Here is a 13,731-nt window from a genome sequence, read left to right as displayed (position 1 = left end):
ATTTAATTGGTAGAAATATGTTCAGGATTGAGTATGCAGAGGATGACAGGTTAAAGCCAAAATGTTATATTAATGACAGTTTCTTTATGTATCTTGGATTTTGTTTTATCTAGATTGATTCAACCTTGGTTTGGATTCATTCTCCAAGTTTAACTACAGAATATTGTGGTGAAAGTGTCCTTTTGGCATTGCCCACAACTGTTGAGAAACTAGTAATGGCAGACATATATAAGGACGATGGATGGATTAAGGGAAAGGTTTGCTAGAGTATATGTGGAAAAACCTTGATGATTCTGTGCGTTGTGCGGAAAACATGGTTTAGAAATCACTGGTTTGATATGGAATATAAAGGTTGGCATATGTTGTAAAGAGATGTGGCTTCTATTTCCACAATGTGAGAAATTATGCAAGAAATGAGGCGACACAAAAAGTGACGACGGTTGTTGGACCTAACCCTAAGACAAAAGGAGATGCGTACTAAAAAGAAACTGTTAGCCATGCAAACCCTAATGCAAAATTGGTGACGAACGTAATTAATGGGAAGCTTGATCTGTACGGTGATTGGTTGGTTGTTACTGAAGCCAAACGAAAATTCAAATCAAGACAAATGAGTTATGGAAGAAATGATGAGGGATGAAATTCTAGGAAGCCAAAATATAAAAATTGAAAATGTTAATTGAATTTCTTAAGCGCAAAAAATATAACTTCAAGTGCACATTTCTTAAGCACAAACATTATATTATTTTGGTAACAATGCAACCCTCAAACTTGAATCAAATACAAACTAACATGTGCAAGTAGTCTGCACAATACGATTCATCATTCATGTGTATGGATGCACAACACAAACAAAATTAACAAAAGAAAATTCCACGTCACAATCCCTTGTTAATCTAGTTGGAAGCTGCCAGGGGTTCACAATTCCCTTTATGTGGGTTCCCTTTGTCTTCAAAAGGTTTGTCACCTCCTCGTAACTATCCTACTCCTTCACCGCACTTGATTCTGCCTCCACAGCTAAATTCACAGCTTGTGAGTTCACCTAATTCCGATTTGAGGATGACAGCTCAGCAGCTTTCAAGCAACCGACTTGTCAACTTCAGCGTGTTTATTGGAGTGAAGATGAAGATAATGGTTTTTATTAAGTAAACAATGGAGATGCAACACCACCGTCGATACCTGTGAGGGTCGAGCGAGAGAGTGTGAGAGAAGGTCCAAGGAACGAGGAACGAGCAAGAGCAGTGAGAATTTCTAAATTCTCTCCTTTTAGTTAGAAATTAGAATTTCTTAATTTTAGTTAACTAAAATTTTTATTTGAAATTTATTGAATTTTAAAATCTTTCAAATAAAATATCAACAAATCAAATTAGAATTCCTTAATTTTAGTTATCTTAAAGAATTTTAAATTCCTGTTTAAATTACTTTCCTTATTTTAAATACTTCATTAAAATAACTTCAAATGGTGGAAAATGGAGTAGAAGTGGATGAAATTAATACTATTGATAAATTATAATAATATTAATTAATAGTAATATTATAAGCATGATTAGTATATTGATAAAAAAATTAAGAATCTAGTAAATATATATTTGAATATAAATTTAAATATTTTAAAAGAAGGTAAATTGAAAATATATGATATAAATATTTTGGGTCTAAGATGGGCTAACACGACGAAGGCTAGCGTGGGGTCCCACACGGGAAAAATAATGGTGTCCGTTAGATTTGTTAGTTTTTTAAATCAATGGCAAAGTTTTTCTTCTTTTTTATTTTTCTTTTACTTCTTCATTTTTTCGGATTTACCCCCATTCTTTCTCCATCTTCCAGTTACTCAGGGTCTCAGACCCTTGCCGCCGCCCAAAAATCAAACTTACACATTAGTACACCGCTCTTGCGGCCACAAGTGTCACGGCGGCGACGAGGAGATTCTCCTCAAACGCGAAGGCGAGCACAACACTAAGTTTTGATATCTAAAAGTTTTCATACCGCATTATGATAATCTCATCTGCAACATAGAACTCGTTTTGCGTCACAAATTCTTCCAATACAAACAAGATCTTGTTTATCTTTCACACAACTGATCCAGCAACGGAACCACACCGATAAAAAATTTCTGTCGAATCTCAGACCCTCTTCTCTTGTCTTCCAACTCTACTACCAAAATTGGACAAGGAACAGTCAGTGATGAATCGTCTCAATTCAAAATTCTCAGCGACGACAAGGGTTTTCATACCCACTATTTCCTCTCAATTTTTCCCCTTTTGTTTTGCTTGGTACTAAGTTCATCTATTGTGCGTCGGCAAGGGGTTTTGCAATTCTTTCAATGAAGCTTTGGTGTAGGCTGGTTTTGATGTGTGATTTGTTTTCTATTGTGGTGTTTTGATTTTATTGTAACAGCCATTGCTGTGCCGGATAGAGGTAGAGAAAGAAACAAGGCCAAGGAAGAAGGAGGTGGAGGGGGGAGTGCAGTCGTGGCACGAAGATACAGAGGGATGAATTTGGAAATTTAGAAAAAACAAAAGGAAAAAAATTTAAAAATTAATGGTTGATTTAGAAACTAATAAATAGCAACGGACAACGTTACTTTCTCATTTCGGGAGATCTATTTGGGTCTCACACGCTAGCCTCGGTCATATTAACACAGGAAAGCAAGAAGCATCCTTTTTCGTTATTCCCTTATATCAGGGAAAAAAACAATAATCTCTTTTCGTTATTCCCTTATATCAGAAAAAAAAAATCTCTTTTCTTATTCTCACTTCTACTGCGTATACAACAGAGAATTTGAAATTTAATTATTTGTACATTGACCCCGGTCATTATTTATACTGGTGCAAAAAAGTCATCCTATATAACTTGAACCGAAAAATATAATTGTTATTAAAAGTTAAAATAAAATGATACAGTGATTATAATAGTTAAAGATAAAAATATTTTTAAAAAATAACACTAAATAAAATTATTTTCTTTACAATAGTTATAAATAATCATTAAAAACCGTTAAAAATTAAGCTGTAGCGTGGGAATAACGAAAACCGCGTACACAGTAAGGAAGGGACTTTAAAATAACCCAATTGTTTTATTTGATTAATTTTCACGACATCACCTTTTCATTATTCCTTATCATCACGCGTTTCTGTCTCTTTTCTTCCCGTGTCTTTGTTTTTCGCACATTGAAATCGTATAATTTGGATTCAAAATACGCGGTTCAGCGCAGGAATGAACGAACAATTTATGATGAGAAGAAGAGATTAGAGAGGTGGATATTCATTAATTCGTGTTTGTGAATTTGAATTTGACACTGGATTGAATGGAGTCTCAGAGTCAGAGAGATCGCAGGGCAGATGCTCTTGGAGACCTTCGAGTCCTTCCCGACGAAATCCTCTGCTCTATTTTGGAACGTCTCACTCCCCGAGATGCTGCTCGCGTCTCTTGCGTTAGCAGGTAACCATAATATCCCCACAATACAGTTCCTTCATCATATTGAATCTGGATGATAGAAGTGAATTGTGCTGCATGTTTTATTCAATTTCACTTTTTGATGTTTTGCCTTTTGTGTGACTGTGATGATTCTTTATTGACCGACATTCTATATATATATATATATATATATATATATATATATATATATATATATATATATATATATATATAGTACTTTGAGTATAATAATGTTTATTTAAGTGTGATATGTTGAATTTTGGCAGTGTGATGTACATACTGTGCAATGAAGATCCACTGTGGATGAGTCTATGCCTAAAAGGAGCATCTGGTTTCCTTCAATACAAAGGCTCTTGGAAGAAAACTGCCCTGCATAAGTATGTCTCCCCCCATATGCAATTGTTGGTTCTGAAATCAAATTATTATCCTATTTGGTACTTGATTTTAGTTATTATTTAATTTGAACTTATTTGTAATTGGGCATTTTGAATGCAGTGAGAATCTGCTAGACAAATACAAAGAGTACAGTCAAGGACCTTTACATTTTGACGGTAAAAGTTCTAACATTACAAGACTCTTATCAATATCTTCTATTTTCCGGGCAAATTTAGGTTATATGCTCTTAGAAAATCATAAGAAGGACTTTTCTATAAGTCACTGATATTCGCCTTTCTGCAGGGTTCAACTCTTTATTTTTGTACAGGAGATTATACCGCTGCCATACCACATTGGATGCATTTTATGCAGATACTGGAAATGTGAAAAGAATAAAAGACATCCCGCTGAAGGACTTTTATAATGAGTATGATGCAAAGAAACCGGTACTGAGATAAAAGAATTTTATTAGTTACCAATTATTGATACTTTTCTTTTTATTGCAATGGAACTTTGATGAATTATGCATCCCAGGTTATGCTCACTGGATTGGCTGATACATGGCCTGCCAGGCATAAATGGACAACTGATCAGCTGTTGCTAAACTATGGAGATGTAGCATTTAAAATTTCTCAAAGGAGTTCCCGGAAGATCTCCATGAAGTTAAAGGATTATGTCTCTTATATGAAAGTTCAGCATGATGAAGATCCCTTGTATATTTTTGATGAAAAGGTGCTTGTTTTGAGATATTTATGTTTCAATAATACTCTGCTCCACCTCCCTGCACTTTTTGCATTCCTATTTCTTGCTCTGCAGAATTTTAGAGTTTTGGAGTTATTTTAACTTTTTTTAGCACTTATACAGTTTGGTGAAGCTGTACCTAGCTTATTGAAGGATTATTGTGTGCCTCATCTTTTTCAAGAAGACTTCTTTGATATCTTAGATACAGAAAAACGACCATCCTATAGGTGGCTCATAATTGGACCAGAGAGATCTGGTGCCTCTTGGCATGTTGATCCAGCTCTTACCAGTGCATGGAATACTCTTCTTTGTGGCCGTAAAAGGTAAAGATATAAGCTTCTTGACATGTAAAATTTGACTTCATTTTGGCTGTGTATCTTGTAGCATAGACTGTTACTGTTTACATGGTGTTTGAGGAAGCTATATGTATAGGCTGTATCCATTTTGAGTTTAATCCTTGAAAACAATTAGTTGGTACCTCCAGCTTATTACAATTCTTTCTTTTTGTTTTTGGGAGTTAGTGGGCTAGGAATGAGGAAAGGTTGGATTAAATGTGAGTGTTGAGGCTTGTTAGGGATTAAACTAGGCATATTTTTTTTCCTGAGGAAACTAGGTGCCATTAGGCTGCAAGGCCATTTGCTTCAGCTTATTATTGCTATTAATATTACTTTCTATTTGCTATTAATGCACAACAACCCAATGGTTGGTCCATACAAAGATGTTGTTTGGTTTACAAGTTTCACATTTTTGAATCATAGTAGTCAACAGCATGCTATAGTGGAGTGGCTCCTGGCTACTATTTTTTTTTTTTGAACAGCTTCCCTTGGCTACTATGGGATTCCAATAGTTGAATGGTTTTCAATAGCAGCTGGTTTGGCTGCAATAGTGGCTTTTCACATGCTATAGCGACAGTACCCTGTGCAGGATTCAAAAACCCGTTTTACTCCTGAAAGTCTGAAACAATGTTGTTTAGAGGGTTTTTTTGGGTAAAATTGTGATAGTTTTCTAATGCATTTTTTTTTTTAAATTCAGAAACATAATAGGATTTGAGACCCTTTTTATTCCACAAAAAAGCTAGTCCTCTTTTGACCTTTGTTTCTTCACACTTTACAGGGTTTTTTTTCTTGTGTTCCCAGTTCACATTCTACTAATTTTTATCTAATTTGTTAAGTTCTTTTTCTACTAATTTCACTATCATTTTTTTCATTTTTTGACTTCATTACCATGTTCTTATAGCTCCTAGATTGATTGATAGTGATTGTGTGTATAACTTCTTTAACTTTTTTTTTAGTATTTATATCATTATATGTGTATCATAATTATTTAGTTTGTATTCTAATATTTAAAATAACTGTCACTCCACTTCCCACTATAGTGTTTTCAAAGTTAGCCACTACGTGTGGCTATCTGAGATTGATAATTATGTTTTGAATTTTAATGCAATCTAAACTATAATTCAATGCTTTCTGAACTAATGCTACCTGGCAGAATTTTCTCTCTAGAATTTATAAAATTAGTAGCACTAAGATAGTATGTGAGAAATAAGATTTTTCACTTTTAGACTTAGCTTGCTATTCCTGATATGTAAGCTAATATTTTTCTAGTACTAGGTTCTTAAATTTTACATAGACCAAGATTGAACAAGAATCCTAAAACAGGAAACCTATATCCACTAAAGACTTTTCAGTTTTTCAATCGTCTGGGTCTTTGATGCAGTAATAGGTGTCATATATAAATCAATATTAAGCTCTGCTGTTTTTATTTTTCTCTAATTATCTTTCTTTCTCTCTCCCCCTTCCTTTGTGTGTGCGTGTGTTTGTGTTGGGGAAAGGGGCTTGTTGGTAGATATCCTTCTTAACATGGGAGTCAATGGATTACTAATAGCATGTTTGGCACAACTCCAATCCAGAAAAATAATTGCTTATTGTTCAAAATTCTTTCAGCAAGCTGGCAAAAATAAGCAATTAATTTTCTAAGTAAACTGAACCAAGCATGCATTAAGTATACGTCATGGTAAAGCATAAGGAAAATGTTGAGGCGGTATGGGCTTGAAGGGCCATTGCTAGGTTCAATTTTTAACTCAAATTGGAGTTCTTGCTCTTTATTGATTCCATAGCGAATAACATAAAGTTTATGTAATTTGGTACTTAGATTTTCTGTATTAGTGCTTGATTATGTTTCAGATAACTAATGCTTAAGTGGTAATGTTTCACTTGCATTTGATAGATGGGCATTATATCCTCCAGGAAAAGTGCCTTTGGGTGTGACAGTGCATGTCAATGAAGAAGATGGTGATGTCAATGTTGAGACTCCATCATCACTTCAGGTACTTCAATGTTGCGAATTGTACTGATTTATACATCTTTTTGGTGGTGTATAATTATGATTAATAACTATACTAACTTTATTGTGCCTATCTGTTGATGTGGTCATTATTATTAATCACATATATCTGTCTTTTGCAGTGGTGGCTAGACTTTTATCCTCTTCTTGCTGATGAAGACAAGCCAATTGAGTGTACACAACTACCTGGAGAAACAATTTATGTTCCAAGTGGATGGTGGCACTGTGTGCTAAATTTGGAAACAACTATTGCTGTCACGCAGAATTTTGTGAATTCCAACAACTTTGAATATGTATGTTTGGATATGGCACCTGGTTATTGTCATAAAGGAGTTTGCCGTGTTGGGTTACTTGCTCTTGATGAAGTTAGTTATGAAAATGTCAGACAGAATGTGTCATGTAATGAAACGGACTCAAGTTACTCTGCTTTGTCAAGGAAAGAGAAAAGAGCCAAAACTCAGAAAGATGTAGATGATCTATATTACAAAAGAGCCATGGATGGTGTATCTAGAAACTACAATTTATGGAAAGATGGATTTTCCTATGATATAAAGTTCTTATCCATGTTTTTGGATAGAGACAGAGACCATTACAGTTCCCTGTGGAGCTCAGGCAACAGCATGGGCCAGCGAGAACTAAGAGAATGGTTATCCAAGCTCTGGATTCAAAAACCAAAATTGAGAGAGCTAATATGGAAGGTCATTTTCTTCCTACAGTTATGCATTCTTTGAGCTCACAAAGTTACATTATCAGATTTTATATAACCTTTATCTGTTGAAATATGTCTAGGGAGCATGTATTGCACTAAATGCCGACAAGTGGTTAGAATGCCTATCAAAAATTTGTGCCTTTCATAATTTGCCACTTCCCACTGACGATGAAAGGCTTCCAGTCGGTACGGGTAGCAATCCTGTGAGTTTTTATTTTTGTAGTTAATAATTTTATGTTTTTAACTTGTATTATCCTGAAGATTGAAGTACATTAATCTTGTCCAAAGCTTTGAAGTTAATAATCAATTAAAACCCACGAAAACAAAATCACATTTCAATGTGCCCCCTCCGCAATGAACTTTCCTATCACTGCTTGTGGACCACAAAATTGTTGATCAACTACTGAATTGATCTCATCTTCTACTTTGGGCCTTTGGGGTCTTTCTATTTATTCTTCCTTAAGGTACTTAGTTTGGGTCACTCTTGGATTGGCATTTGGCACTCATGAGGTGCTCCACAGTGCACCAGAGAAGGTATCTTACTGAAGGTACCTACAAGTGGCAAGGTCCAGCACCAAGTCTTAGGAATATGTGAAGAGTTAGTTTGCCACTTCAATTGCACCAAGAAAACCAAAAATAACAACATCAAATGGCATTTTAGTTGTTGATCTTTTTACCATCTTTTTAAGTTCACGTCATAGTTTTCCATCATGAATATTATCCTGTGGTTGTTGAACTGTTATAAATATACAATTACTTAGCTGCTTATTAAGGCCTTATTCAGTATGGTTGTAAGTTGAGTTTAGGAAATTTAAAAAATTAAAACCACTTTTCAGTTTTATAATTTTTATTTTCAAAATTTTGTGATGTTTAGTTTTCAAATTTTCATAAAATTCTTGCACCGAAAATAACACAAATCATTCTATACTGCCTAGTTCAAGTTCATTTCATGATGTGGATGATAGTGGGGTTAGGAGTAGGGTAGTGAGGTGGTGGTGAACTTTTATTTATTGATGAAAATGATGATGGCAGTGGTGACAACAATGATGGTGGTGGTGGTAGCAGTGGTTAGAGATGTTCGTCAACTTATTTAATCCAATACAAATTGCAATTACCAAACAAAAAAAATCATCAACAATTGAACAAACTGAAAATAAAAAAACCAATTTTTTTATTGGACTGGATCAGATTCAGATTCTTGTTGAAAACCAGTTCAGTTCAAACCAAACTGAATTTTGTTGTGTTTTTAAGATTATTCAATAATCAACTACATGATCATGTATTCAAGAACTTGTATGAACTAAGAGTCCACTATCTATTGTGCATTTGTTCTTTAAGAGATTGTGAAATTATTTTTAATTTATAATTTGAATGTGTACTTCGAACTGTGTTGATGTGATGTTTGATGTTGGATTAATTTGTGTATTTTATCATTTATTTTAATATTTGTTGACTCTTTTTTCAAAAACCGAAAACCAATCCATCTAGACTGAAATAAATTGTATTGAGTTTGATTTTAAAGTCAAGCCGATTGAATGATAAAAAACAAAAGTGAAGTGATTAGATCGGATATTTTTTCCCTCAAAACTGATCTAATTCAATTTGCAAACACCTCTAGTAGTGGTAACAACAACAATGATAATGGTGGCATGAACAACAATGTGGGCAGCAGCTGCTATTAATTGCAATGGTCATGTGAAGATGGTGGTGGTGGTGGCTGTGGCAGTGATGGTCATTGGCTGGTGTGGTGGCAGGTGGTGGTTATGACATTGGTGATGATAATTGATTGGTAGCTGCAGGACAATGATGGCGGTGGTAGTGATGTATAGTGGGTCTTTTGGGAGAAATGGAAGAATTAAATATATTTTTACAACTAAAAAAACTACTTTTTATTATAATGAAAATTGATATAAGAGTGTTTTGAAATTGAGTTACAAACCAATTCAACCTCATTTTAGCCAAACACATTTTGTTTTGAAATTTACCCTTGAAAACTAAAAAATGAAAGCTCACAATCATCCTGTATAGGCCATAAGGTTCTCCAGTTGAGTTATGGCATGAGAATGGCTTGTGGTATGATCATTCATTATCTAATAGAGTACTATTGGAGTATAAAATACCTTTCTAACTGAATATTTTCCGTTGTCTAACTAGGTTTATTTAGTGGGAAACTCTGTTGTTAAGATTTTTGTTGAAGGAGGACTGGAAGCTTCACTTTATGGTTTTGGGACAGAGGTACTTTATTGGCATTCTGTTTCCATTGCTTCTGTTGTGCATATCTAATTTTAATATGTATATTTTACAGCTAGAGTTTCATAGTCTGTTGCATGAAGCCAACTCCCCTCTCAGTAAACACATTCCTGAGGTTTTGGCCAGTGGAATTATTTATCTTGAAAATGGATCTTATACCAATTTAAGTTGGGATGGAAAAGGAGTCCCTGATGTCATTGTGAAAAATAATCTGATCAGGGAGAAATGCAGTGTTGATGGTTTCTCATTTGGGGTATGGGGAAAGAAACAGTTAGAGTACAGAAATGCTGGGATGCCGGTGGATGGATCAGTTAGCTTAGCTGGTAACTCAAGCATATGGCCATATATGATAATAAAACGATGTGAAGGGAATATGTTTGCAGACTTGTAAGTCATATCGTTGGGGTTTAGCATTAACTCAGCAATTCAAATGTTTTATTTCTAAAAGTTAAGATAGTTCACTGAATCTTGTGGATTTTGTTTCCATTCTCTTGCAGAAGAGACAGACTAACATGGGAAGATACAACAAACTTGGCCTCCTTCTTGGGGGAGCAGCTACGCCACCTTCATCTTTTATCATATCCACGTCTAAATATTTCATCTTTCTCTGATATTGAACATGAATTAGGCTTGGGTGAGGCTAATGGTTGCATTGCAACTGTTCACTGTAAATCTAACGCTACAGCAGAATGGAGGCTCTTTACCAGAACCTTAACAAAGATGAGGAAGGATGTGTCAAGCCGTTTGACCAAGTGGTATAATTTGTTCTTTTTGGCCCTCTGATTTCCTGTTAAACAGTGTAGTTTGAATTTTTATATATGTAAGAAACACACTGAGGAAAAGACATCATTTTTTTATGCATATGAATGAAAATTTAAAGACCTTCTAAGCAATTTGAAGTTCAAAAGGAGTTCATAAAGAAAAAAAAACTGCCAATTTCAGTAGCTGTGTTTATCAATTATTTATAAGCTCTCTTTTGACTTTCTTAGATTGTACTTTATGTGTTATTATGTTTTCTTTGTTTCTTCTGCTTATGTGCTCCTAACGTATTTGTCTCTATGATTAATCTTTCTTTTAGTCATTTTTATTTGTAAGGCTGCCTCTTATGCTTGTTACTAATATTTTGTAGGGGAGATCCAATTCCTAGCAAACTGATAGAGAAGATTGATGAATATATCCCACCTGATTTTGCTGAGCTGCTAAATATAACTGAGGTTTCTTCTAAAACTCAAAATCACATTTGGATGTCAACTTTTTATTTTTTTATTTTCTTTATGGATATGCCAGAGTTGATTTGTTTATATAATCTATGCAACTTTTATTTGACTCCAGAATTTTGGAAATGGTGCTTGTAAACCTTGCTCCTGGATACACACTGACATTATGGATGATAACATTTACATGAAACCATCATTGGTTTGCTCTACCACCAGTGGGAATACTGAAGATACCACCATGGTGGACAATGGTTTGTTGAGTAACGATGAAGTAAAATCATGGTGTCCTAGTAATATTCTTGATTTTAGTGATCTTTCGATAGGTCAGTACTTCTCCTTTCCTACTTCCAAAAATATTTTATCCAACTTATATTGGAATGTTGTGATCATATGGCATCATAATTTTTCATGTGCTTTCAGTATCTACAAGATTTTTTTTAATTTGTACAATTGAACTGGTGAGGGCGAGCCCTGGTGCAGCGGTAAAGTTGTGCCTTGGTGACTTGTTGGTCATGGGTTCGAATCCGGAAACGGCCTCTTTGCATATGCAAGGGTAAGGCTGCGTACAACATCCCTCTCCCATATCTTCGCATAGCGAAGAGCCTTTGGGCAATGGGGTACGAAGTTTTTTGTACAATTGAACTGGTATTGTGTTTTCTCTAATACATGAACAAAGACATGTTATTAACCCCCAGTACTGTTTATTTTTTCTGTATTATGACTTCATTTTTTCCTGCACTATTTTTATGGTTTTTAGGCTTATGCATGCTGTTCTGCAATAAGTAATCATCATAATTTCAGTTTTGTCCCTAAGAATTCTCGTTCTAAAGTGATTGTTGACCATGAGATGCATATTCATGGTAATTAACCAGTAGTTTGTTAAGTAACATGGGTACTTCTTAACCAATATTTAAACATTAACCAAACGAGTGATGAATAGTTCTTAAACTGAAATATGTTTCTTTCTATGGTGTTTTCATACTTCTGTTTCATTCTTCAACCTTGCAGTTGATTGAGATTGCTTGCCTTTTTGTCAGCTCTTTTGTCTCCTATACATTAGTCCTTATTTTACCTTCATCTGATTTGTCTGTCTAATGTATTGATAATTAATTGTACAATGATTTATGATTGACTCGTCATTATCTAGATCAGCTCTTTAACTCCACGCGGATACATGTTCAAAAGTAACATTTCCGTGAAAGTATTATAATGTTATTTCTATTTGTGGTTATTTCAGTTTTTTTTTTCATTTATTTCTCAGGTGATCCTCTTGTTGACTTGATACCAATTTATTTAGATGTGTTTAGAGGTGATTCTTATCTCCTTAAGAAGTTTTTAGAAAGCTACAAACTTCCTTTTGCTAGTAACATATCAAGATATGAGTCAACAGAGGGTGATCAAAAGTTCGGCCGACTTTCATATGTTGCCATGTAAGTAACTAACTGTCTCCATAATTCTCTTAATTAATCTCTTATCAACTAGTATTTCAATTTTCTTAGTTTTATTCCATTTTATCCTTTTTTTTTTTTAATTAATCCCATATTTTTTCTATTACATTTCATTCTACCTATCACATAAGCATTATGTTAGACGAGACAACTTTTTGTGCCAGCACAAATAAATATGTTTTGCTTTGTGCCTGGCTTTAATAAATTTAGCAATTGTTGAAGTAGCTCGTTGGGATCTATTCATTTTCTTTTGAAATTGTAGGTGCTATTGTATCTTGCATGATGACAATGTCTTGGGAGCTCTTTTTAGCATATGGGAAGAACTGAGATCAGCAAAGTCATGGGAAGAAGTTGAACTAACAGTGTGGGGGGAATTGAACAATTACAAAGGCTTTCCGTGACCATTGGCTGCATTTAAATATTTTTGGAGCCTGATTGCACGTCGGAGCCCCTGCAATAATAAATATTCAACTTGTTCTGTAGCTGTGAAGGAGGAGAGAGAGGAGTTTAGCTCTTCAATTAGTTCCGTGACCATTCTGTTTGAATTTTGATATTCATAATAAAGTTTCCCTCCGAATATAGTTGATGTACTTGTGAAGTAATTAAATTATTTTTTCCCCAAAATCACATTTTTCAACCTAGCCTCTTCTTGAGTAAAATTTTAAGGCTTTATACCAATTTCTGTATGCAAGGCCTAAACAACGACGTGATGACGGTAAAAGAGACAGCCACGTGTGGCGAATGAGATGGGGAGGAGTATAGTCGTCACGGAGGAACAAACCCGAGGTTAGCCCGTTCTGATTTGTGTTTTTTTTTTGGGTCTAGAATTTTTTATTTTAAAATAAAATATAAATGAATGTCTCAGACTAATCCAAATCAATGATTATAATTTAAAAAATAATTACGACGAAATAAAAATTAGAGATACTTTATAAAAGAAGTTTAAAATAATCTTATGCACTTTTTTCTATATTAAAATATTAATAAAAATATACGTTAATAACTTTTAGACGAACAAGTGTACCCTTTAAGCTTTTATATATATATATATATATATATATATATATATATATATATATATATATATATATATATATATATACACTTGTGTTTTGGTGGGTAAATGTAAAATTGGTAGCAAAATGTTAAGATGACACGAAGTATGTTAATCAAGCAATTGGAATGTCAATACAAAATTTACACTTTAATATTG

At 34.1% G+C, this 13,731-nt stretch overlaps 1 protein-coding gene across 1 annotated transcript; it reads left to right on the top strand.

Moving 5' to 3' along the window:
- The first annotated feature begins 3,080 nt into the window (after positions 1-3,080).
- Positions 3,081-13,142, top strand: LOC100792541 (F-box protein At1g78280). The gene is made up of 16 exons (XM_003526524.5): positions 3,081-3,438; positions 3,702-3,812; positions 3,931-3,986; positions 4,114-4,256; positions 4,345-4,542; positions 4,675-4,874; positions 6,778-6,877; positions 7,017-7,592; positions 7,684-7,806; positions 9,758-9,838; positions 9,909-10,240; positions 10,351-10,608; positions 10,983-11,067; positions 11,186-11,393; positions 12,332-12,500; positions 12,781-13,142. The coding sequence occupies exons 1-16, from the start codon at positions 3,305-3,307 to the stop codon at positions 12,917-12,919; spliced, it is 2,913 nt and encodes a 970-aa protein (XP_003526572.1). The 5' UTR covers positions 3,081-3,304; the 3' UTR covers positions 12,920-13,142.
- Positions 13,143-13,731: the final 589 nt, after the last annotated feature.

Source organism: Glycine max, chromosome 6 (assembly GCF_000004515.6).
Source record: "Glycine max cultivar Williams 82 chromosome 6, Glycine_max_v4.0, whole genome shotgun sequence".
Lineage (NCBI taxonomy): Eukaryota > Viridiplantae > Streptophyta > Magnoliopsida > Fabales > Fabaceae > Glycine > Glycine max.
This window is presented reverse-complemented; position numbering and strand designations above follow the sequence as displayed.